Raw genomic sequence first — 23,070 nt, forward strand, 5'->3', positions numbered from 1 at the left:
AAAATAAATTCAAAAGAAACTCCGTTTCTTGCCGTTTTCGACCTCGAGGAAACTCGGAAACACCGTTTCCAATCCGGTCCGAACCGACCGTTTCTGCCGGTCCAGGTTACTATGCTTGGGACACAAGATCACTCGAGATGGGTTGAGCATTGATTATGACCGAGTTCAGAAGGTTTTGGACTGGCCTATACCACGAACAGTGAAACAACTTCGTTCTTTTCTCGGTTTTGTTGTTTTTCTTCGGAAATCCGTATGGGAGTACTCTCAGCTCACACTACCGATGACCGACTTATTGAAAGGTCGTGGACGTAAGTCAAATCAGCCTATCACTTGGAATAACGATTTGGATATGGCCTTCAGACTTTTAAAAGATAAAGTCAAGGAAGCACCTATCTTAGCATTGCCTGATCCTAGTCGGCCTTATGTTCTTGAAACTGATGCCAGTGACTATGCTATCGGGGCTGCTTTATTTCAAGATGGTAGACCAGTTGCTTTTGAAAGTAAAAAGCTAGACAACACTCAATCTAGTTGGCCAACCCTTGAGAAGGAGCTTTATGCTGTGATTCATGCTCTCAAGGTTTGGAGACATTATTTATATGGCTCCAAGTTTGTGATATTGACTGATCATCAGTCAATCAAGTATGTGTGATGCAGATGATTTGAGAGGCAGAGTTAATGCAAGATTTTGATTTTGAGATCCGTTATCGGAAAGGGTCCATGAATAATATTGCAGATGCGCTTAGTCGGATTAGAGAGGTGAATACTTTGTCGTTCACCGAGATTTCTACTGACTTATTTCAGTCATTGAGAGGGCTTTGCAGGACTGATAGTTATTTTGGTCCATTTTGGCAGAAGATCCAAGACGGGAGCTCATTGATTGACCAAGACTCGATGACTTAGCAGTCTACTATTCAGGCTACACGAGGCCAGTGGATGATTCGGAATGGTTTACTGTTCCGTAATGACAAAATTTGTGTACCACAGATCTCGGACATTAGGTCCAAGATTCTTAAGGAGTGTCACGACGCCCCTTCTGCTGGACACCCTGGGCCACACAAGACGCTATCATTAGTGAAACACACTTTTTATTGGCCGAAGATGAAAGCGTATGTAGAAGATTATGTTCTCAAGTGTCAGATTTGTCAGGCAAATAAAGCTGAACGCTTTAGACAGGCTGGGGGCATCCTTTGCAAATCCCAGGTAATAAATGGGAAAGTATTTCCATGGATTTTATTACCGGATTGCCAAGAACACATCAAGGCCATGATTCTATTTGGATTGTGGTAGATCGCTTGACAAAAATGGCTAGATTTTTACCGACCCGAAAGACTATTACAGCTACGCAATTAGCTCGGCAATTTATCGAGCAATTGTTTAGACTGTACGGGCTACCACAGGACATAGTCAGTGATAGGGACTCTAAGTTTACGAGTGATTTTTGGAAACTTGTTTTTGAGAAGTTGGAAACAACTTTGAATTTGAGTTTCTCAGATCATCCTCAATCTGATGGCCAGACTGAAAGAGTGAATCAGATTTTGGAGGATATGCTTCGAGCATATGTATCCAAAAGACAGAGTTCATGGGAGGATTATCTTCCTATGTTAGAATTTGCATATAACAGTACTAAGCATACGAGTACAGGTTTTAGTCCTTTCATGCTTATGTATGGTTTTCAACCTAGATCACCTGTTACAGTAGGATTCTCAGGACTTCAGCATGATGCAGCACGTAATTTTTTGCAAGATATGCAGGAAATGTTACAAGTTGCAAAGGAATCTATTAGAAGTGCTCAAGACCGAGACAGGTTTTATTCTAACAGGCATCGTTCACCTAGAGAGTTCTCTGAAGGAACGATAGTGTATTTGCGAGTTCCGAAAGATTCCGAGACTTTACGGACAGGTAGATCTCCGAAATTATCCCCTAGATACTGTGGACCATTTCGTGTTACACGACGGATTGGTTCAGTTGCAACTTGCATATGAATTGGATTTGCCTTCTCATGTGAAAGTTAATCCTGTATTTCATGTCAGTAGACTTAAGGAAGTACTGGGTGGAGCAGATCAGTTAGTTACTCCTCAAGAAATCATAGATGTCCAGGACATGACATTTGTTCCGCACGAACCTGAAAAGATTCTTGGCTTTTGTGAACAAAGATTGCGTCATACGCTTATCACGGAATACAAGATCAAGTGGAAGGATCGTGTTGAGGAGGACGCTACATGGGAGACAATGACTTCTCTTCAGAGAGATTACCTTGGCTTTTTAGTGAGCTCAGGAGTGAGCTCTTAGAGGAAGGGGAGTATGTCATGTGCACAGTGTGTATCTACCGTGTGCTATACGCATGCAAGACTAGTTTCGCGGCTTGGGGAAGCTTGGAACTAGGCAGGCTGATTGACGAGCTGAGTTAGGGAAATACTAACGGGCGGGCACCCAAGTATAGACGGGCGGGCGACCAAGTGTGGACGTCCGATGACCGGCCAAGAGCCTATAAAAGGGTGGCCAAGGTTAGTTATTGATTATAGAGAGTCTCGCGAGTTTGTGAGAGCTCTATGGTCTTGGAGTCTGGATCTAGTGCAGACGTGCACCTGCTTTGTGCAGCCGAGGCCGACAGCAATCTCGAGGCCCACGAGGGCAGCTTCGTGGCAATATGGGACGTCGCGAGGAGGAGATTGGTCGGTACGTCATCCTAGTTAGTTCAGCTCGTGGCTCGGTGGGGACAGCCAAGACTGTGGGCTCGCCCACGGCTGTCATGGTTGGGAGGTGAGTCAGGCCTGCACCCCTTGCTTGTTTGTTTGTTTGTTTGTTTGCAGGATTCGAGTTTCGAACCAAGATCGATCACGAGGGGATCCGTGGGGATTTGACACAAGCCCAAAAATAAGGACAAATGTCACTACTGCCACAAGCCTGGACACTACATCAGTGAATGTAGGAAGCGGATTGCAAAAGAGAAAAGGAAAGAAGCAGGCAATGCAGTAGCAGACTCTTCTGATGACAAAGCACAGCAATCAGCTAATGTAATCCAAGAAGAGTACACTTTTTTGGTCACATGCACTAGTGACACACCAAGTGCTTCAGACAATGATATGTCTTGCATTGCATCTGACAGACAAGATGTATCATGGTATTTTGATAGTGGTGCTTCGAGCCACATCACTTCATGCAAAGATGTATTTCAGCACTTGGTTTATGCTTCAAATGGCCGCACTGTATCATGTGCAGATCATACCACATATCCAATAAAGGGAATTGGCAATGTCATACTTATTGCAGCCAATGGTGCCAATATATGTATGAAAAATGTATTGTATGTTCCAGGGATAAAGAAAAATCTGCTCTCCGTCTCAGCCAGAAACGACCAAGGTTTAAAGGTTGAATTTGAAGATGGGAAGTGTTTGGTAAAAGACCCATCAAAGAGTTATGAAATAGTCACTTCTCGAACACGATACAAAGGCTTGTATAAGCTGGACAGCTATGACAAGCGTACTTATGATGCAAATACAATGGCTGCCCACGCTCCTGCTATGCATGATGCAAAGCTATGGCATGCTTGTTTTGGGCATGTAAATTTTCGGAGTTTGATGCTTTTGTAGAAGCATCATATGGTTGATAATATGCCGCCTCTTGAGTCTCCACCAAGACATGTATGTGGGGGGTGTATTTTGGGAAAGATGCAACGAAAACCATTCCCCAAAGATGGAGCTGTTAGAGCTGAAAGTAAATTACAGCTCATACATAGTAATGTATGTGGTCTAATGCGGACACCATCCATAGGGGGCATCTTTACTTCGTCACATTCATTGATGACTACTCCAGGTTTGCTTGGTTTTACCCTTTGAAAGTGAAAGCAGAGGTGTTTACATGCTTTCGACACTTTGTAGCAATGGCTGAAAATATGGGTGGATGTAAAGTCCAAACACTCCGCTCAGATAGAGGTGGAGAATACATGTCAAATGCATTCAAGGATTATATGCTTCAAAAGGGCATCAAACACCAATGTACTGTGCCTTATACACCGCAGCTGAATGGTGTAGCTGAAAGGAAAAATAGATCTCTCATGGAGATGGCAAGATGCATGGTGAAAGCACAAAAGTTGCCTCACAATTTTTGGATGGAAGCTATAATGTGTGCAACTCATGTGTTGAACAGGTGTCCAACAAAAGCTTTGAAAACCATAACATAATTTGAGGCTTGGTATAGCCGAAAGCCAACAGTGGATTATATGCGTACATTTGGGTGTTTGGCATATGCACATGTGCCAGAACGACTCCGAACAAAGCTAGATGACAAAGCAATGAAATGCATTTTTGTGGGCTACAGCAATGAGAGCAAAGGATACCGTCTTTATAATCCAACTACACGAAGGATTTTTGTTAGTAGAGATGTGGTATTTGCTGCAAATTCAGAACAGCCCATGTACAGCTTGTATAAAAGTAATGATACAGGCAGACAGGACATGTTTGATGGACTATTACCCATTGCAATTAGGGGGGATTCAGATCCGCCAGCCCCTACACAAGAAAATCCTCATGTAGAACATGTGGAACAGCCAGCCATTCAGCCCCCTTCTATGGAAGAAGTGGAAGAACTTGTCAGGGAAGAGCAAACAGCCATAGACACAGCCAAGTCAGTGCCAAGATGATTGCTGAAAACTTTGCAAGAAAGCAAACTTGCAGCTCCACTCACAGGTAGAACAAGGGCTAGTTCCAACCATGCATTGAATATACATCATGGGGAGTCTGCATTAGCCACAAGTGGTCTCTTTGATTCAGAAGAGCCTTCTTCTTATGAAGAAGCACATGAGAATGAGCATTGGGTGCAAGCTATGCAAGCTGAAATCTCTTCTATCATGAAGAACAATACTTGGGATCTTGTGGAATTGCCTAAAGGCAAGCATGTTATTGGGTGTCAGTTGTGCACATCTCTCTTTTACAGCTTGTGAATTAAGTGCCATATGTTTAAGGCTGTGGCCAATTTGGGTGTTTAATTGCATTAATAGTCAAGTGTTTAGCAAGACCCAAGCCCTCTGGACGTTACATTGGTATCAGAGTACCACATGCACTCTACACTGTAGTGCATGGTGACAAGATGGCCATCATCAGTGCAACATTGTTCAGCAGTAGAACCCTTTAGGATTTGATTTTTGTCGTACGCCGTGACCCCATTGTAATCCTTAGTCCAGGATATGTTAGGCACGCGCTACGTAGGTCATTCCTCAGCCTTAGAGAGTCAATCAATCAATTAAAGTCTCTTAACTCACTTGGAGAGAATCATTCATGCATATAGATGTGATGGAAGCCTAGGGTTTGCATCAGGAGATGTTTGCGGAGATGTTTGCATTTTGCACAACATTCATCCCATATGCATATAGATCATCTAGACCATGGTAGAAGCATCAAAATATCATTCAGCATTTTATCCTATGTATTAGCATTTTATTTGGCATTTTTCCATAATATTTTAGCATTTTTACCATCATTATTTAATGTAGCAAGTCATGTAGCAAAAAGTGCTACGCTCGGCCAGCTTTTACAGCCAGCCGACCAGATCTTGCCCATATAAATAGCATCGCTTATTGCATTCAGCATCATTCAATCTTCAGCCTTCAAGCGTTTCATCCTTCAACACAAGGAGCATCAACGATTAAAGCATCAATCATCAGCAAAACGCATCACCATTCAGTATTCAGCCACCTCAAAGTTCAGGGTTTTCAGCATCTACACAGTTTTCAACATCCATACACTCATCGTTTTGCTACAGCCCTTCGGGTAAAGGTAAAACGCATTCATGCATTCATTTTCAGCATTCATTCACAGCCTAGAACCAGTCCCAATCAGCCCATATCTCAACCTCAGATTTGCAGCCTTCCTACATTCCATTGGAAGAGTGCATAGGCTTGAGATCGGTCATCATTGGTGCTTCTACAACCGTGCACAGTTCAGCCCGACTCTTGGTCTTTCAAAGATCTTGCGTTTGGCTTATCTACAGTCCAAAGTCATTCTCTTCAAAGTGATAAAAGCAAATACTCCTAGCAATAGGAGGGGGCCCTTCAATGGGTAATTTGGGACCCCATACGGTGTAGAGTTCTCTCTCTCTCTAAATCTCTTAAAGTTTGAAGTGATAAAAGTGGATTGCTAAACTAGTGAACCTTAGGATAAAGAAGGCGGTGTGAGACTTGTGTGACAGGATCCTTAATTACAAATACTTCCGCTGCATGTTGATTCAACTTGTCCACACACCCCACATCCTAGTGTGAGGGCATCCTTGGATGGTTAGACTTCGCTACGACGTGACCACCGACTTCAGCAACATGTCTACAGAGGAGAGTACACATCAGCAAGAAGACGTCTCCCCCGGAGGAGACCTTGCTCTTCCACCTCTACTACAGATACCATAGCTCTACTCCGAGCTCAGAACCAGCTTCATATGGAGGCTCTCCAACTCTTGGAGACAACAGCAACAAAACCCACTCCTCCGGTTACCCCCGACTTCGTCACCCTCTTCTTTCAGATGGAACAACACAAACGCAAGGATGAAGCCAGACGGCAGTAAGAAAAAGCAGACAGATGGGACTATAAGGAAGCGCAAGATCATCCACCGCGACTCTATTAGAGCCATAGATGACAAGCCTCCTCCAACAGTTTCACGACATCATGTTGAGGGATGATCTTCCACCAAAACCCCCACCTTCTCGTCTTGAAGACAATCGTATCGATTTGGTCCCTGGAGCTAAGCCACCCAGTAAGTTTCCATATCGTCTTTCCAAGGCATTGGCAGCTGAGTTGGAGACACAACTAGCGTAGTTGCTTAGGTCTGGTTTCATGAGGACTTCATCCTCTCCATTTGTTGCACCGATTCTTTTTGTGCAGAAGAAAGATAAGACCGCACGTCTCTGTATGGATTACCGAGCCTTGAACAAGTTGACAATCAAGAATAAGTTCCCCATGCCAAGGATAGAGTACATCCTTGAAAGACTGAACGGTGCTAAGTACTTCACCAAGATCGATCTCAAAAGTGGCTATCATCAAGTCAGAATTTTCAAAGTTGATATCCCAAACAAGATGATGTCTCGAGTCTTCACCGTACTCATCGGTATATGTCTATTCATTTTAGTGATAGAGACTCTAAGTTTACGAGTGATTTTTGGAAACTTGTTTTTGAGAAGTTGGAAACAACTTTGAATTTGAGTTCCTCAGATCATCCTCAATCAAATTTTGGAGGATATGCTTCGAGCATATGTATCCAAAAGACAGAGTTCATGGGAGGATTATCTTCCTATGTTAGAATTTGCATATAGCAGTACTAAGCATACGAGTACAGGTTTTAGTCCTTTCATGCTTATGTATGGTTTTCAACCTAGATCACCTGTTACAGTGGGATTCTCAGGACTTCAGCATGATGCGGCATGTAATTTTTTCCAAGATATGCAAGAAATGTTACAAGTTGCGAAGGAATCTATTAGAAGTGCTCAAGACTGAGACAGATTTTATTCTAATAGACATCGTTCACCCAGAGAGTTCTCTGAAGAAACGATGGTGTATTTGCGAGTTCCGAAAGATTCCGAGACTTTACGGACAGGTCGATCTCCGAAATTATCCCCTAGATACTGTGGACCATTTCGTATTACACGACGGATTCGTTCAGTTGCATATGAATTGGATTTGCCTTCTCATGTGAAAGTTCATCCTGTATTTCATGTCAGTAGACTTAAGGAAGTATTGGGTGGAACAACAGACCAGTTAGTTACTCTTCAAGAAATCATAGATGTCAAGGACATGACATTTGTTCCACACGAACCTGAAAAGATTCTTGGATTTCGTGAAAGAAGATTGCGTAATACGCTTATCACAGAATACAAGATCAAGTGGAAGGATCGTGTTGAGGAGGACGCTACATGGGAGACATTGACTACTCATTACCCTGGCTTTTTAGTGAGCTCAGGAGTGAGCTCTTAGAGGAAGGGGAGTATGTCATGTCCACAGTGTGTATCTACCGTGTGCTACACGCACACAAGACTAGCTTCGAGGTTTGGGGAAGCTTGGAGCTAGGCGGGCTGATTCGCGAGCTGAGTTAGGGATAGACTAACGGGCAGGCACCCAAGTATGGACGGGCGGGCGCCCAAGTGTGGACGCCCAATGACCAGCCAAGAGCCTATAAAAGGGTGGCCAAGGTTAGTCATTAGTCATATAGAGTCTCGCATGATTTGTGAGAGCTCTATGGTCTGGAGCCTGGATCTAGTACAGACGTGCACCTGCTTCATGCAGCCGAGGCTGGCAGCAGCAGTCTCGAGGCCCGCGAGGGTAGCTTCGTGGCGGTATGGGACGTCACGAGGTAGAGATTGGTCGGTACGTCTATCTAGTTAGCTCAGCTCGTGGCTCGGTGGGGACAGCCAAGTCTGTGGGCTTGCCCACGGCTGTCGCGGTTGGGAGGTGAGTCAGGCCTGCACCCCCTTCTTATTTGTTTGGTTTGTTTGCAGGTTTCGAGTCTCGTACCAGGAGCGTTCTACGAGCAGATCCTATGGGATTTTGACATTCTGTTCCCGGAGTCTCTCTGTCATCCCATCCATCTCTGGCAACCCTTTTCACTGAAAACCCGGCCCGGTCTCCAAAACCACTCAAACTATGAATAAAATCTATGCATCTGCTCCATCCAATCCCCAATCCATTCCTGCCCTGACTCTGAACACTGTCTTGGTCTTCATTCCTGAGAAATGAGTCTGGCACTCTCACATCACCCCTTGGAGGATAATCCTCCCTTGGGGCCATTGCCCGAGAACCTATCTGGCTCACGACTGCCATCCCCTCTGGCTTTGTGGAACACCACCAACAAACCTCCTGGAAGCTCTTCTCGATTCTCTGTTCCTTGCCTTGGGCTTCGTATCCGTGTACTTTCCTGCACCTTGGACCTATACACCATCATATGGGACTGATTCAGTGTTTAGCTTTGCTGAGCCTGATGCTCTGATACCAATGTAACACGCGGAAGCTCTGGGAGTCTTCTTTCAGCCCTAAACACTACTGGCAACATGCTGATGCAAAACGTAGACATGAAGAGAGAGAGAGAGAGAGAGAGAGAGAGAGAGAGAGAGAGAGAGAGAGAGCTGGAAATTCAGTATATATCGTATAGTACAAAAAGGTACTCTTCTACAACCCTAGGTTGTCTCGTACAAAAGGTGAATCATCACCAAAATCTGGTCCATACTTGGCCCTAAGGACCCATCCCCATAAAGGAATGAATGACTAACACAATGAGCATCTTATGCTATTTATAGTCTCTTGAATAATTGGAGGAGGTGACTGACTGGTGCTTGGACCCCAATAATTCCTGGTCGGGTTGCGCCTCTTCCTGACCTGAATCGCCTGTTGTAGCCGCCATGTTCTGGTACAGCCGACAGGCTCTTGTCTTCAACCAACATCTTTTTGTCTTCAACCAACATCTTCTGGGTGCAGCAAACTGTCCCATACTGGCCACTTCAACACCCTATGCTCCATCTTCTGGTTCTACTGCTCTTTTGCTGGTTGCCCCTTCTAGATTAGCTCCAGAGAATGTCCCTGGCAAAACTTGCACATGACACTTAAGGTGAAGGAAGCACCTATTTTAGCCTTACCGGATCCTGGCCAGCCATTTGTCATTGAAACTTGAGACTGATGCTAGTGATGTCACGTGCATCCCGCACTTGGATGCCACGTAGACATTTCTGTACAGAAGGTGCAAGACCTAGGATGGTGAACTGGTCCCATGTGAGCCCAATCCGGGACGAGTCAGCCAGGGATCCATCTCAATCGTCCGAGGTCAGGTGTGCATTGTCCTGCACATGAGTCCAAGGTCAGGTGTGCACTGTCCTGCACATGAAACAGTGCCAGTCCGCGCTGTGAGTCTCCCTCTAGAATGATGTCAGTGGTTCTGTGTATCTGGTATGGTACCGGATGCCAGATCACAAAGTAGATTATGTTTAGGACAAGGGTCCAGCCCATAGGGCTACCCCGGATCTGAGTGTGGGCATGGGAATGGTGTAGAACCACTCCCATGAGGGCCAGGAAGGCCCAGGCTGAACCCACCAGCCATGGAGGGGTTGTAGGACAGCCCTAGGGATAAGGCAATCTCCAGGAGATTACAGCCTTTATATGGCTGTAGGGCATGTATGGGGCAGCCCATACAGGCTGCCCAGCCCTGGGACGGTTGGTTTTTAGCCTCCGGAAGCCTCCGGAAGTCTCCCACACAAATAGTGGATGGTCAGATTGCGTTCCGGAAAGGAATTGCATTTTCCCGCTATGGCGAGCTTTGGCGACGAGAGAGAACCAGAACCATGGGACTAGAGTGCACCAGGCAGCCCAGCTAGGGCACCCGGCTTGAGTGTTACAGACATGTTCCAGCAGATGATGCGAGCAATCGCAGACCAGACTGCCAAGTTGGATGAGCTGAAGGCGTGGATCTTGGCTCTGGAGGAGCGTTCTCGCTCTCCAGCGTCGCGTTTTCCATCTCCTCCTCCCTCTCCTTCCGTATCCCAGATACCAGATCCTCGTCACAGGGACCCTCTCGCGGGGTCACAGCAGCAGCCAAGCTCCTTGCTTGAGTTGTAGATGCGTGCATTGGAGATCCGACAACGAGAAGACGACACCATGCGACGCGTGGAACACGAGCGTTACCTCAGAGCTTTGGACGCCAGATTGACACCGGCGGCGCCCTCGAATCATTTTCCCGAGAAAATGAATTTCAATAAGTATAATGGTAAACTCGATCCCACAACTCTTTATTCATGGTTACATCAATTTGAAGCTTACTTTGCCGTAGTTAGGAAAACAGATACTGACAAAGTGATCTTAGCTAGTTGGTACTTAGAAGGTGAGGCCATTCCTTGGTGGACTCAGTGGGCTCATGCCCACACCAGAGCAGGTATGGCAGCTTATGGGTGGGACAAGTTCGTCCACGACCTTAAGCAGCGGTTTCTACCGCCCCACTACCTTGAGCGACTCGAAGACGAGTTCAGGGGAGAGCGTCAGAACGCACAACCAGTCCTTCAGTTTGCCAATAAAATTTCGACCTTGTGTCTGCAATTAGGCTTATCTGATACGGACAAGAAAGGACAGTTTTTGTATGGCCTGGACACGCAAATCCAATGGGAGGTGCGTATGTTTAGGCCAGCCACCTTTGAGGACGCACTCTCGCTTGCGCAAATTGCAGAAATGAAACACAATGGTAGCAAGCCCAAGACTTCCCAGCCGGCTTCTCTCAGGGCTAACACCTCGGGGGGCAAAAGCCAGAACCAGACGGGGTCTTCCCCAGGACAGAGCCCGGGAGCCTCTGGCTCCAAGAACTCGAACAATGCGTCTAAGCTTACTCCAGACCAGAAAGCAGAGGCAGGCAAGACAGGTGGCAAGTTGAGTGCTGAGGAGCTTTCTCAGTACAAGGAGGGTAGATGTTTCTTGTCACACAGAAGGACATACTTCTCGGGATTGTCCGAAGAAGCCTCCAAAGGCCGCCGCCGCCGCCTCCACAGCTTCCGTGGTGAGCTCAGCTCCCACAGAGACCCCAGCGGCTACCCCTAGTTCTTCAACCCCCAGTGCTTCAGTTGGAGCAATTATTAGCCGGGAGCTCAAAGCTAAGCAAAAGAACGCCCATGACCAGGAGTATGAGCGCAACGAATTGCTCAAGTCCTTTGGCTACATAGGTGGCCAGAGAGTCGTTGTCTTGTTTGACAGCAGCAGCACGGAGGATGTGGTCACGGAACAGGCCGCTAGGCGTGCCCGTTTCGAGCTGACTCCGATGGACAAATAGGTTGAGGGTTTTAGCACAGGTATGACAACGAGCGTCAAGTATGAAGCTCTAGGTGCTAAGTTAGTGATTCAGAGCATAGAGTTTGTGCGTGACTTTATGGTTTCCCCTCTTGTAGGAGCAGACATAATTTTGGGTATCCAGTGGTTTCACAAGTTTCTTCCTGATGTCAAGTGGGACAAGCACATGTTCCAAATCAATCGAAATGTGTCAAACACCCCAGTGACCATGAAGTGTGAGCCAGGTATTCCAAACTTTCCGCTCATAAGCCACTTGCAGGCTAAGCGAGCAGTCAGGAAAGGCACACAGTGTGCGATGATTTACATCCAGACAGCCCAGACGGTGGCCAGTGCTTCCGAGAAGTACTCAGTTCTCCATCAAAAGTTCCAGAAGATTTTTCTTTAGGACAGTCTCCCTCCCTAGCTCCCCCCGTCCAAACCGGAGGATCACAAGATTGACCTCCTCCCAGGCTCGGAACCCCCGAGCGAGTTTCCGTATCGCCTTTCTAAGGCAATGGAATCGGAGTTGGACCGCCAACTCCAAGAATTGTTGCAAGCTGGCTTCATGACATCCCCAAGACAGCCTTCCGTACAGAACGTTGTGGTCATGCCATTTGGTTTGACGAACGCCCCAGCTACATTTAACCGCATGATGATGCGTATTTTTCGGGATTTGATTGGAGAGAGTGTGTTCATATTTCTGGACGACATACTCATATTTTCAGCTACAGTTGAGCAGCATGACATTGATGTGGAGAAAGTCCTTAAGTTGCTGGAAAGCAACGAGCTCTATGTCAATGAAAAGAAGTCAGAATTTTATCTGTTCCAGGTACATTACTTGGGATATATAATTAGTGCTGAAGGCATTCGACTTGATCCGGCTAAGGTGGCCGAGATTGTTAACTGGGAATGACATTAGATCATTTGTGGGTACATGCCAGGCATATTCCACCCACATTGACAAGTTTTCTAATCTCTCGGCAAATCTTACCAATCTGCTAAAGGGAGTGAAAACAAGAAGGCAAAAGATTCGAATGACTCCACGAGCGTTGGAGGCATTCCAGAACTTCAAGGTGGCTTTGTCAGAAGCACCTTGTTTAGCCCTTGCCTCGTGGGACGAACCATTTCAAGTGATCACTGATGCGAGTAACATCGCAATTGGAGGTGTACTGCAACAGAACGGTCATCCAATAGCTTACATGTCTCGTAAGTTACTGCCGGCCGAAAAGAATTACTCAGTCTATCATCGTGAACTCCTAGCAGTTATACAGGCCTTGAAACATTGGAAACATTTCTTGTATGGCCGTGACTTCGAGGTTCGCACTGACCATCAGGCATTGCGCTCGATTCAGACGATGCCAAGTGCACAGTGGAGTGATAGACAACACCGCTGGAGTCGGATATTCCAGCAGTTCAGTGGTATGATTGAGTACCTTCCAGGAAAGGCCAATCCAGTGGCCGACGCTTTAAGCAGGAAGGGACAAGTATCTACGATTCAGACCACTAGACTTGACCTTGTTGGTACAGGACTAGAGGACATGAAGCACACGTACGCGGATTCCGAGGAATTCGGTACTCGGTGGAAACAAGCATTGGATGCCACAGGACCATGCCATTTTCTCATACGCGATGGTTGGCTTTTCTACAAAGGCCGACTATGTGTCATGAAGTCATTTAGGGCAGCTCTTCTCCATGATGCCCATGACGCCATTATAAGTGGTCATAGGGGCATGAATTCGACTCAGGAGAAATTAGAACGGCAATACTATTGGCCAAAGATGAGGCGTGATGTGTTTACATAATGTACAACACTGTGACATTTGTCAAAAGGTGAAAGCTCCTCGTGGAAAGAAGATAGGGTTGTTACAGCCTTTGCCAATTCTTGAGAGTCCTTTCCAGGACATTTCGATGGACTTTGTCACAAATCTGTCTCCCAGTCCGAGTAAGCGTAATACGCAGTGTTTAACTATTGTTGATAGGTTCAGCAAATTTGTTACGCTTATTCCTTGCAGGGCCAATGTGACCGCCAAGAGTGTTGCCCAGCTATTCATTCGGCATTGGTACCCGATTGACGGGATTCCTAGAACCATAGTGTCAGACCGAGATGCCAAGTTTACTAGTCATTTTTGAAGGGCATTGTTTGATAATTTTGGTTGTCCACGATCAGCAAGGTAAGTGGGAATCGTTTTTGCCTTTAGTTCAAGCTGTTTTGAATGACTCTTTTTCTTCAGCTCTATTGGCAGGACTCCATATGAGGCAGCGTTTGGAAGACCCTTCCAGTCGTTGTTAACCAGGACTTCGTCTTCAGTACCGGAGGCGAACAGAGTGACGGAGTCTTACCAAGAGATCCTAGAGTCAGTTAAAGACAGATTGGCTAAAGCGCAAGAGGCCTACACTCGACAGGCCAATAAAGACCGAAGGGATATGAAGTATTCGAAAGGAGATTGGGTGTATCTTCGGATTATGAAGCAAAGATTGAAGCAGGTGGGCAAGCGATGCCCAAAGTTGTCTTTCAGGAGCTTCAGACCATTTTCCATCCAGAAAAAGATTAATGAGGTGTCTATGCAGTTAAAGCTACCTCCGAGTTGGACTATGCACGATGTATTTCATGTCAGTTGGCTAAAGCCATATGCAGGTCCACCCCCTTCAGAGATCAAAGACGAAGCGGAACCAGACATTGTTGATGAAGCAGAAGTAATGGTTCCAGAACACATCCTTCTGCACCGTTTCAAGCATGGCTCAGGCCAAAGACTACGACAGTTCCTCACGAAGTTTCAGGACCGAGGAACTCATGAAGCGGTATGGCTCGACAAAGAATTTTTCGAAGACTATCCGGCATTATTGACGGATTATTTGGAGGCTATGCAGCTTCCGTCAAGTTAAGCAGAAGGGGATGTCACGTGCATCCCGCACGTGACATCCAAGTGCGGGATGTCACGTGCATCCCGCACTTGGATGCCACGTAGACATTTCTGTCTAGAAGGTGCAGGACCTGGGATGGTGAACTGGTCCCATGTGAGCCCAGTCCAAGACGAGTCAGCCAGGGATCCATCTCAGTCGTCCGAGGTCAGGTGTGCATTGTCCTGCACATGAGTCCAAGGTCAGGTGTGCACTGTCCTGCACATGAAACAGTGCCAGTCCGCGCTGTGAGTCTCCCTCTAGAATGATGTCAGTGGTTCTGTGTATCTGGTATGGTACTGGATGCCAGATCACAAAGTAGATTATGTTTAGGACAAGGGGCCAGCCCATAGGGCTACCTCGGATCTGAGTGTGGGCATGGGAATGGTGTAGAACCACCCCCAGGAGGGCCAGGAAGGCCCAGGCTGAACCCACCAGCCATGGAGGGGCTGTAGGACAGCCCTAGGGCACAGATAAGGCAATCGCCAGGAGATTACAGCCTTTATATAGCTGTAGGGCATGTATGGGGCAGCCCATACAGGCTGCAGAGCCTTGGGATTGTGGACAAAAGTTGTGTCTGGTCAATCAGAAGTAGACGCATCACTTTCAGCCTGTTAGGAAAAAAAGGCAGTATTTTTTGGGATTTAATTCAGCATTTATTGCTGAATTTTCACCAGTCGTGGGACATTGCCTGTTTTCCAGTTGGCCGACTGCTCCTGAGGAGGAGTATAAATAGTGGAGGCCATAATCCCATCTTTCATCTCAGTTTTCACCAAGTGCTCAAGCAAATCAAGGGCCAGTCAAGCCAAGGAGATTGCCAAGCAAAGGGGTGGACTTCTGAAGGTCAAGGGCAAGATTTTCCAACCAAGAAAAGGTCAAGTTTTCTGTATTTGTTTTCAGATTTACATCATTCTAATAAAGCAAATACACCATCCGTGGTGGGGGCCCTACAGAGGGTAATTGGGACCCAATACTGTGTCCTCTCCATCTCCCCCTTCTCTCTCTATTTTCTGCACATCTCCTTTCAGTTTGTGCATTAATTCCGTCGCGAAAAGAGTGCTGATTTCTGAGTTTTGAAGTACCGAAGCTTCCGCATATTACAAGTGATTATGCGAACGCGACGAGCTTATTTCAAGGGGACCGCAATACACGTATTGAAAATTTGGAGACATTATTTGTATGGATCCAAATTTGTCTTTGATTGACCATGAGTCAATCAAGTACATTTGTGATAGACCTGAGTTGAGAGGGAGGAAGGCACGATAGGTAGAACTTATGCAAGACTTTGTGAAACCGGCCTGACGGGCGGTGAAACAATCACTCGCACATAACTTCAACGCCATTGAGAACCTAGAAAAGGAAAACAAACAGGGGGAGCTAGAATGCTCCTGCAAATAGTACACGGACACCGATTGGCCCCAAAACGCAGTGGCGCCCCTTGCGGTATTTCTTTAATTGAATATAAGAGCTTTGATTACAATAAGGCTGGGAATTCAGCCGTCACAGTAGAACTCCTGAAGCCTGCAAAGAACCTGCATCATGGCTTCTTGTCTACACGGCATCCACCAAACAAATCCAGCCATTGTTCACATCGAAAGACTCCCACACATTGAGTCTGCATACAAAAGCTTTCTCCCAAGATCAGGGCTGCCACAACCATCCATAGCCTCTCACACATCCAGTGCTTCTGCATCACAACACAAACTCCCAAACTGTCTCTCAAAAGAGAACTCATATCACAGCACAGCATACCATACAGTCGAAACACCTGTACCAACCCTCTCTACCTTCCAAGGATACTATCCATCTCTGTCATGGATTCCCTGCCCAATCAGTAGCAAGGTTGTACCAAACATGTGTCCATTCCTGTACCCTCTACCTGCATGTGACCTATCTCCTGGAGAAACCCAAAAACATGTTTCCTCGAGAAACCTACGACCTGTTTCCACATGAAACCCTTAGGCCTGTTTCCCTTTGAAACTTCTGTCCTGTTTCCATACAGAACCATTCATGGCACCATTCAACAACAGTGCCAACAACAGCATACATCTAGTTACCTGTTCCCTCATGAAACATCTGGCAACATAGAGATGCCCATAACTGTAGGTCCCTCTGTTCCTTTCTAGTAGGAAGAAAACAATCTGCTCCATGAGCACGCAGCCATGCGAGCTTGCATCACTCCCATGCCAAGAAACATAACCAAATGATCTTGTACTTGCAGCCAAAAACCCAAGCACATAGCTGAATTTGCAGCCCATAAACTGTCCTGTTTCCACCCTCTGAACTGCCAAACCCTTCCTCTCACAAAGGGCTAGAGAGAACCACTCTGGAACAGTCTTGAGCCAGTGAAAAGAGAGACTCCGAAAGACATCACCTGCAGTCCCACTTGCTCACAAAGAAAGAGAGACTTACAGTCTTTATGTCGCTTTCCACAAGAGAAAGAAAGACACGAGGAAAAGCCCCATTGTGTCCTGCCTTCTTGTCTTGCAGCCGCCTGCAGTCCAGCACCTGATTCGACGTGATAGAGAGAGAGAGAGAACACTTGTAGGTGGACCTGCTGTCCAGCCTTGCACTCCCTCCTACAGTCCACGTTTCGATGTCAGCTCTGCCTGAATGGACAGCAGTGTAGCCAGCCAGTCTCTTGCTAAAAACACAGGAAAAGGAGAGAGATCTAGAAGGCGCCTGTGTGTACTATTGCGCAGCAGGCCAGACAGCCTACCAAAAGCCAAGAAGAAAGGGAAGGGTTCAGTCTACGCCTGTGTTCTCTGCAGCACAGCAACCAGCCCATGTACTTTCCCCAAAAAGCAAGCCTGCCTGTGAAGTTCAGGCTGTGTGGATTTCAGCGCAGCCCAACAGCCAGTTCTGTGCATATGTTTCTCTCCCACGCCTGCAATCAGCCCAGCCTGTATGCGCCTTCTTTTCAGAAAATCCCTCACGCCCTGGAGTCCATGCTGCCTGCCAGCCTTCCTTTTTCCAAAAGCACACACGTGGCCCCAAAATAGCATAAGGGCCACGATTATCCCCAAAAAAAGGGGTTCTTTTATTTTTAAGGGCTTTTAAACTTTTGTCCCCTCCAAACCCCTTTGTCCCCATGAGTTATGAGAGAAGACTTTAATCACTTGGCCCCCTTCACACTTGGGGTTGTCCACACATGGACTCCCTTTTTGACTCCAACCTGATGCCATTCACACTGTCCACCATGTCCCCGTGCACACCTGCATATTGTCCTGAGAAAAACACAGGGTCGTGACACTTTGATATGGGGATTCAATATAGGAAGGGCAATTGCAAATGTTTTGAGTCGGATTGGAGAGGTGATTAATCTTTTGAGTTTCACCAAGATTAGTAGTGCTGACTGGTATGATTCCCTGATGTACCACAAGAGACAAGGGAGGACTTGGTATCACGCCACTAATCACAACCTAAGGGATTGGTGGCTAAGCTCTTGCTATTCATAGACAGTGAGCAGCCATGGTGATGGTGCTATATCATCAAAGACCTCATTGCCCCATCGAAAGGACTGCCTCACAAGTGGGAGGGACTCATTTGGAGAGACCGGCTTACTGCTTCCCCCCATTGCTCTATACAAGGATCCCCCTTTACTCAAGGCATTGTGGACTGTTCGAGAGAAGTTTACAAGGAGCTACATTGGGTGGGACAGAGGGCCTTCAAAGGTGATGCCTCACTGGACGAATCTATATGGTAAACCAAGGCAATAGAGGAGTTCAAGGTATCCCCCTTGCTAAACAGAGCCCCAAGCTTGCCAAGAAACTCAGCCAGAAAGGTATATGCAGATGGTCAGATCTATGGGACTGTAGGAAAGTAGACTGGAAGGACCACCCAAGATATCCAACGTGTTCCATTATCGACAAGGATAAGGACCTGGATTTTATGTTGTAGCTAATATTTTGTTAAGCTTCTGAATACTACAGGCTTTGACTGTGCACCTCTAATCCTTTTCTTTCGGTAAAATAAATAATTACTTCTTGCAAAAATGGAAAAAAAAAAAGAGAGAGAGAGAGAGGAAGCATTTACATGGAAAAACCATGAACGAAAAACCTTTCAAATGCTTAAGTTGATCGTAGCTACTACCTGATTGAAAACTCACCTTAATGTACTTCAAATCAATGTTTTGAAGCTCTTTCTCCCGGGCATTTTAGGGCAATCCTATAAATAGGGGAGGTGTAATGTTGCCTTCAGCAGAAAAAAAAAATAGGGGAGGTGCAATCCTATAAACAGAGGAGGTGTAATGTAGCCTAAAATAGTTCTTGGTTCCATACTACTGGTACGAAGCATCGAAAGAAAAAAATACCCACAAGTCAGCAAGTGGTACCATGCCATGTCCATGAAATTCGTCCACTTGGAAGGCTCGAGATGCAACAAGGGTTGTTGCTGAGAAATAGTGCTCGAGGTTGAAATACTCCATGGGGAAGTCGCGTGGATTCATTTCACTCAAAGGCCAGATGCGTTCCTTCCAATCCTTTTTGATAAGTTTCTTGTCCTCCTGAACAACCTGTTTACAAAAGGGACACGTTTCACTAAGCTTCTTAACTTATGTACAAAATAAGTGGGGGGAAGGTGAGATTAACCGCGTGCAGCTCGGTGCCTAGGAGCAGGCTGTCTATCTCGTGGGCTTCCCACACGATGGGCACGGCCGCCTGGCGCGCAGGCAGCAGATGCAGGTAAGGGTACCAGGGCGACGCCTCTCCACGGCTGCACTCATACATGAGCGCCACAGCCAGCCCCAGTCCACCACCCAGCTGCGCCTCCTCGATGACCTCCGCCGCCCCAGTCGTCCTCACCGTCAGGCACGCCTCCTTGGGTATGGTCGCGATCAGCTCGCCCACCTGGAAATCATACACTGCCCTCACACCCACTTCATCGCACACAATGCCGTTGCCGCCACCCATCACGAACTCCAGACCGTCGCTGTACCGGATCCCACGCGCCTCCATCCACCTCACGAAACCCCGCAGCCTTCTCCTGCACATGCCACCACACCATTAGGCACCTTCCACTCACTGTCCACCCAGAGAGGGAGCAACAGAGCTAGGCTAGAAACCGAGATATCGATGAAACCGGCATGATGGCAACAAAGTTGGGCGATGAGGTTTTTTTTACAGCTTTCGAATGAAAAAAAGTGTTATATATAGATATATATATATATGTGTGTGCGTACATTTTTTAAATGTATTTCCTTGTAATCTTTCTCCCTCTACTCATGGACAACTTTACCCCTAGAGGTTTTTTCACATCAGTTAATTAAGAAGACTAATTAGTGACTTATGCACTGTTGTTCCCCTCACGCTGGAGCGAGGGAGCACAAGGAATTGACATGTGGCCAAGAGCTCGGCCACATGGTAGTTCTCAACATAATAGTGTGGATAATAGTAGGGAGGAATAGCTCACCTTAGGTGTAGTTCAATACCTAGTTAAATACTTTTTAGCTTCGCATTATTGGTAATTTGAGCCAAATTTACATTCTAAGATTTTACTTTTACTTTAACCAAATCTAGAAGAGAAGAAGAAGGAGACTTTAACTCTCTCTCTCTCTCTCTCTCTCTCTCTCTCTCTCTCTCTCTTGAATTTAAGGTTTTGGAACCTTACAAAATTGGCCCCTTTCCACTGGTGTTGCCAAGCATGTTATTGCCAATGAGTCTTGGCACCGAGTCTCGGTTAGATCTTTGCCTAAACCCTCCATCTTTGCCCATATGCCCTCAACCTCACCTTCCTCCTTCTCGTGTAATATCTAACACAATAGTGCCTTGCCTTCTCCTTGTGTAGTATCTAACACCGTAGTGTCTTAATATTGGCCTTTAACCATGCAACTTACTATCTCCATCAGCCATACCATTTTGTTGAGATGTATAAGGTACTGCGCGCATTGATGTTTTATGTCTCTTTTAGCCATATATACATGAAACTCCTTTGACATATACTCACCTCTTCGATCTATATGAAGGCTGCCAACTTCACATGCATACACATTTTTAACCATAGAAACAAAGTGTCTAAAGCATATAAAAACCTCTGAGTTTTTCTTCAACGGATACACCTAGGTGTGCCTAGAGTAGTCATCAATAGAAGTCACAAAGTAAAGATATCTCTCAATCGACGGTGTCCTTAATGAGACCACATACATCGCTATGTATAAGCTATACTTTATGGACAATGCTATCTTATGTCCATTGCATCTTGCCTAGAATGCATCCCTCACATACATGTTTGACACGGGCAACTCTGACACCATCTCTTGTCTTTTAGGGCACAACAAAGTGCCAAAATTCAAGTGAACAAAGCGAGCAAGCCATAGCTCCATGTCACTCATATCACATGTGGCAAACTGAACAAGCATGCCATAGCTCCATGTCACTCATAACACATGTGGCAGTAACTGAACAAGCATTATATCAAAATCTCTCATACATGTCCAACCTAGTAAAGACCATGGCTTAGAGTATTGATACCATAGTGATGTCTCCATCACTCTGATCATGAATTGTACACCTGTCATCATCAATAAATCTAATCACTAGGCATGTCTTAGTAATGGAAGAGACTGACAATAGTTCTTTTTTATGCCTGGCATAAATAAGAGAGTAATTGTCCCACCATTTCAGCAATGTGAGAACAACCTTACCATCTTCTTTTACTGGATATGAAGCGCTTGTTCCTTCTTAAGGAGAAGACTCGAGTGATCAAAATAAATTACGCTAAGAAGTAATGTGCCACTATCAAAGTACCAGACATGTTTATCTATCACTGACATGCATACATCATGGACATAATGATCATAACTACAATGCACAATGAATGCCCAATCATCCTGTGTATAGTTCACTGACTCCTTTTCAGCGCTTGGTGCTGATGCATCAATCATAGCCATGCTGCTTGACTCTTTCTTCTTCTCCTTCTCCTACCTTTTTCTACATTCATTGATGTAATGGCTTGGCTTCTAACAATAGTTGTGTTTGGCTTTCTTCTTAGGCTTATCACCCCCCTTCTCAGCATCCTTTTCCCCAGAAGACTAGGCCGATTCTGCCTTTGGCTTGTAGTTGCCATGAGAAAAGGCTTTGTCTTTACCTTTTTGATTGGCAGCAAGTGCCTGATCTCCCACACGCATACTATTTTGGTTTTTTCAAGATTGCTCATCATTGCAACCAGCTCATGGAAAGTAAGGGCATAGGGGTTACCCTTTATCATGAGCCAAAGTGTAGATGCAAAATCCTGGTATAGATCCGATAAAGCTGAAAGACTAGTAAACACCAAAGAACTATCTGGATAGGCCTCATTAATACATGCCAGCTACTCCTTGAGATCTTTAATCCTTTTCAGAAACTCATCTATTAAATCTCTCATTCATATACTCAAACTCTAACTGCTTGTGCACGGAGGTCACTCACGCCTTAGTACGCACCTGGTAAAGCGTAGCAAGCATATCCCAAGCATGCTTCACAGTTTTATATGAGCGAATATAAGGAATCATACTTGTTTTTACTGAAAGTGTCACTAATGCATGTGCATGTGCATCCCACAAGCCATTCCACTTGGCTTGTTCCACTATGGGTGGTGTGGAGGTAGATGCCCAGTTACATCAAAACTTATATGACTATCCAAAGTACTTATACTATGCTATTGTGCTGGCAAGATAGGGTGTGCCTCAATGTCAATTGTAACAATAGTATAAAGCCCCTTTGTGGTGACCAATACATGGCACATCATATAGGACCATAACGGATAGTTGGTCTTGTTGAGCTTATCCTGAGTGAAAAGCATACCAAATACATCACTACTTATTCTAAATTACCATTTTTTAGAGACAAATGCCACAGTTACATTAGAACTTATATGACTATCCAAAGTACCTGTACTTATTAACCCAATTCTAGGGTTAACAAGAGCTACTGCCATTATCTTACATCAAGGAGTCGTTGTAGATACACCAAAGGGTCATACATTCAAGATATGAAGCAATAGTGTCCAAATCTACAATTTGGTTGGGCACTCGTGATGGTGTGACAGAGTATTTATAGTGATTCCCACTTCAAGAGCGTGTGGTAACAAGTTAGGATGAAGTCTTAAGTGATGTACTTCATGGATATATATATTATGAGAGTAATCATTATAATCACATTAGGCCTTTTATGAGCCTAAAGTGCCTGGTCGGCCACAGTTTAAGTGAGTGTGAACACTTATGGCCATGTATATAAGTGAATCTCTCTCATAATACAATATACTCTCCCATTGTACAATTGAGTCTTGCTCTTGCTAATCTCTCTCCTTAATGCATGCTAATGAGTGTATGTGAGTGAATTGAGGTGAGAGGAGGGACGAATACCCGTAGTGCAACATGGCAGTGTGACAACGCTTGCGGAAGGCGTGGTGGAATTACTTCTCAAGGAGT

At 45.7% G+C, this 23,070-nt stretch overlaps 1 protein-coding gene across 2 annotated transcripts in view; it reads right to left on the reverse strand.

The window, feature by feature from the left end:
* The window catches only part of LOC147611833 (SET domain-containing protein), a 66,865-nt gene extending 47,076 nt beyond the window's left edge, over positions 1–19,789 (reverse strand). Inside the window, exons 1-3 of one of the 2 annotated variants that reach the window (XM_086783680.1) lie at positions 19,729–19,789; positions 19,259–19,649; positions 18,983–19,179 (exon numbers count right to left, since the gene is read on the reverse strand). In XM_086783680.1, the coding sequence (XP_086639806.1) occupies positions 18,983–19,179; positions 19,259–19,649; positions 19,729–19,751 (611 nt within the window). In that variant the 5' untranslated portion in view covers positions 19,752–19,789. Of the gene's footprint in view, positions 1–18,982; positions 19,180–19,255; positions 19,650–19,728 lie in introns of both variants that reach the window. The other variant, XM_086783679.1, reaches the window with a different exon arrangement.
* Between the last annotated feature and the right edge of the window lie 3,281 nt (positions 19,790–23,070).

This window comes from Cibotium barometz, chromosome 46, assembly GCF_041138505.1.
Source record: "Cibotium barometz isolate CiBa-2024 chromosome 46, ASM4113850v1, whole genome shotgun sequence".
NCBI lineage: Eukaryota > Viridiplantae > Streptophyta > Polypodiopsida > Cyatheales > Cibotiaceae > Cibotium > Cibotium barometz.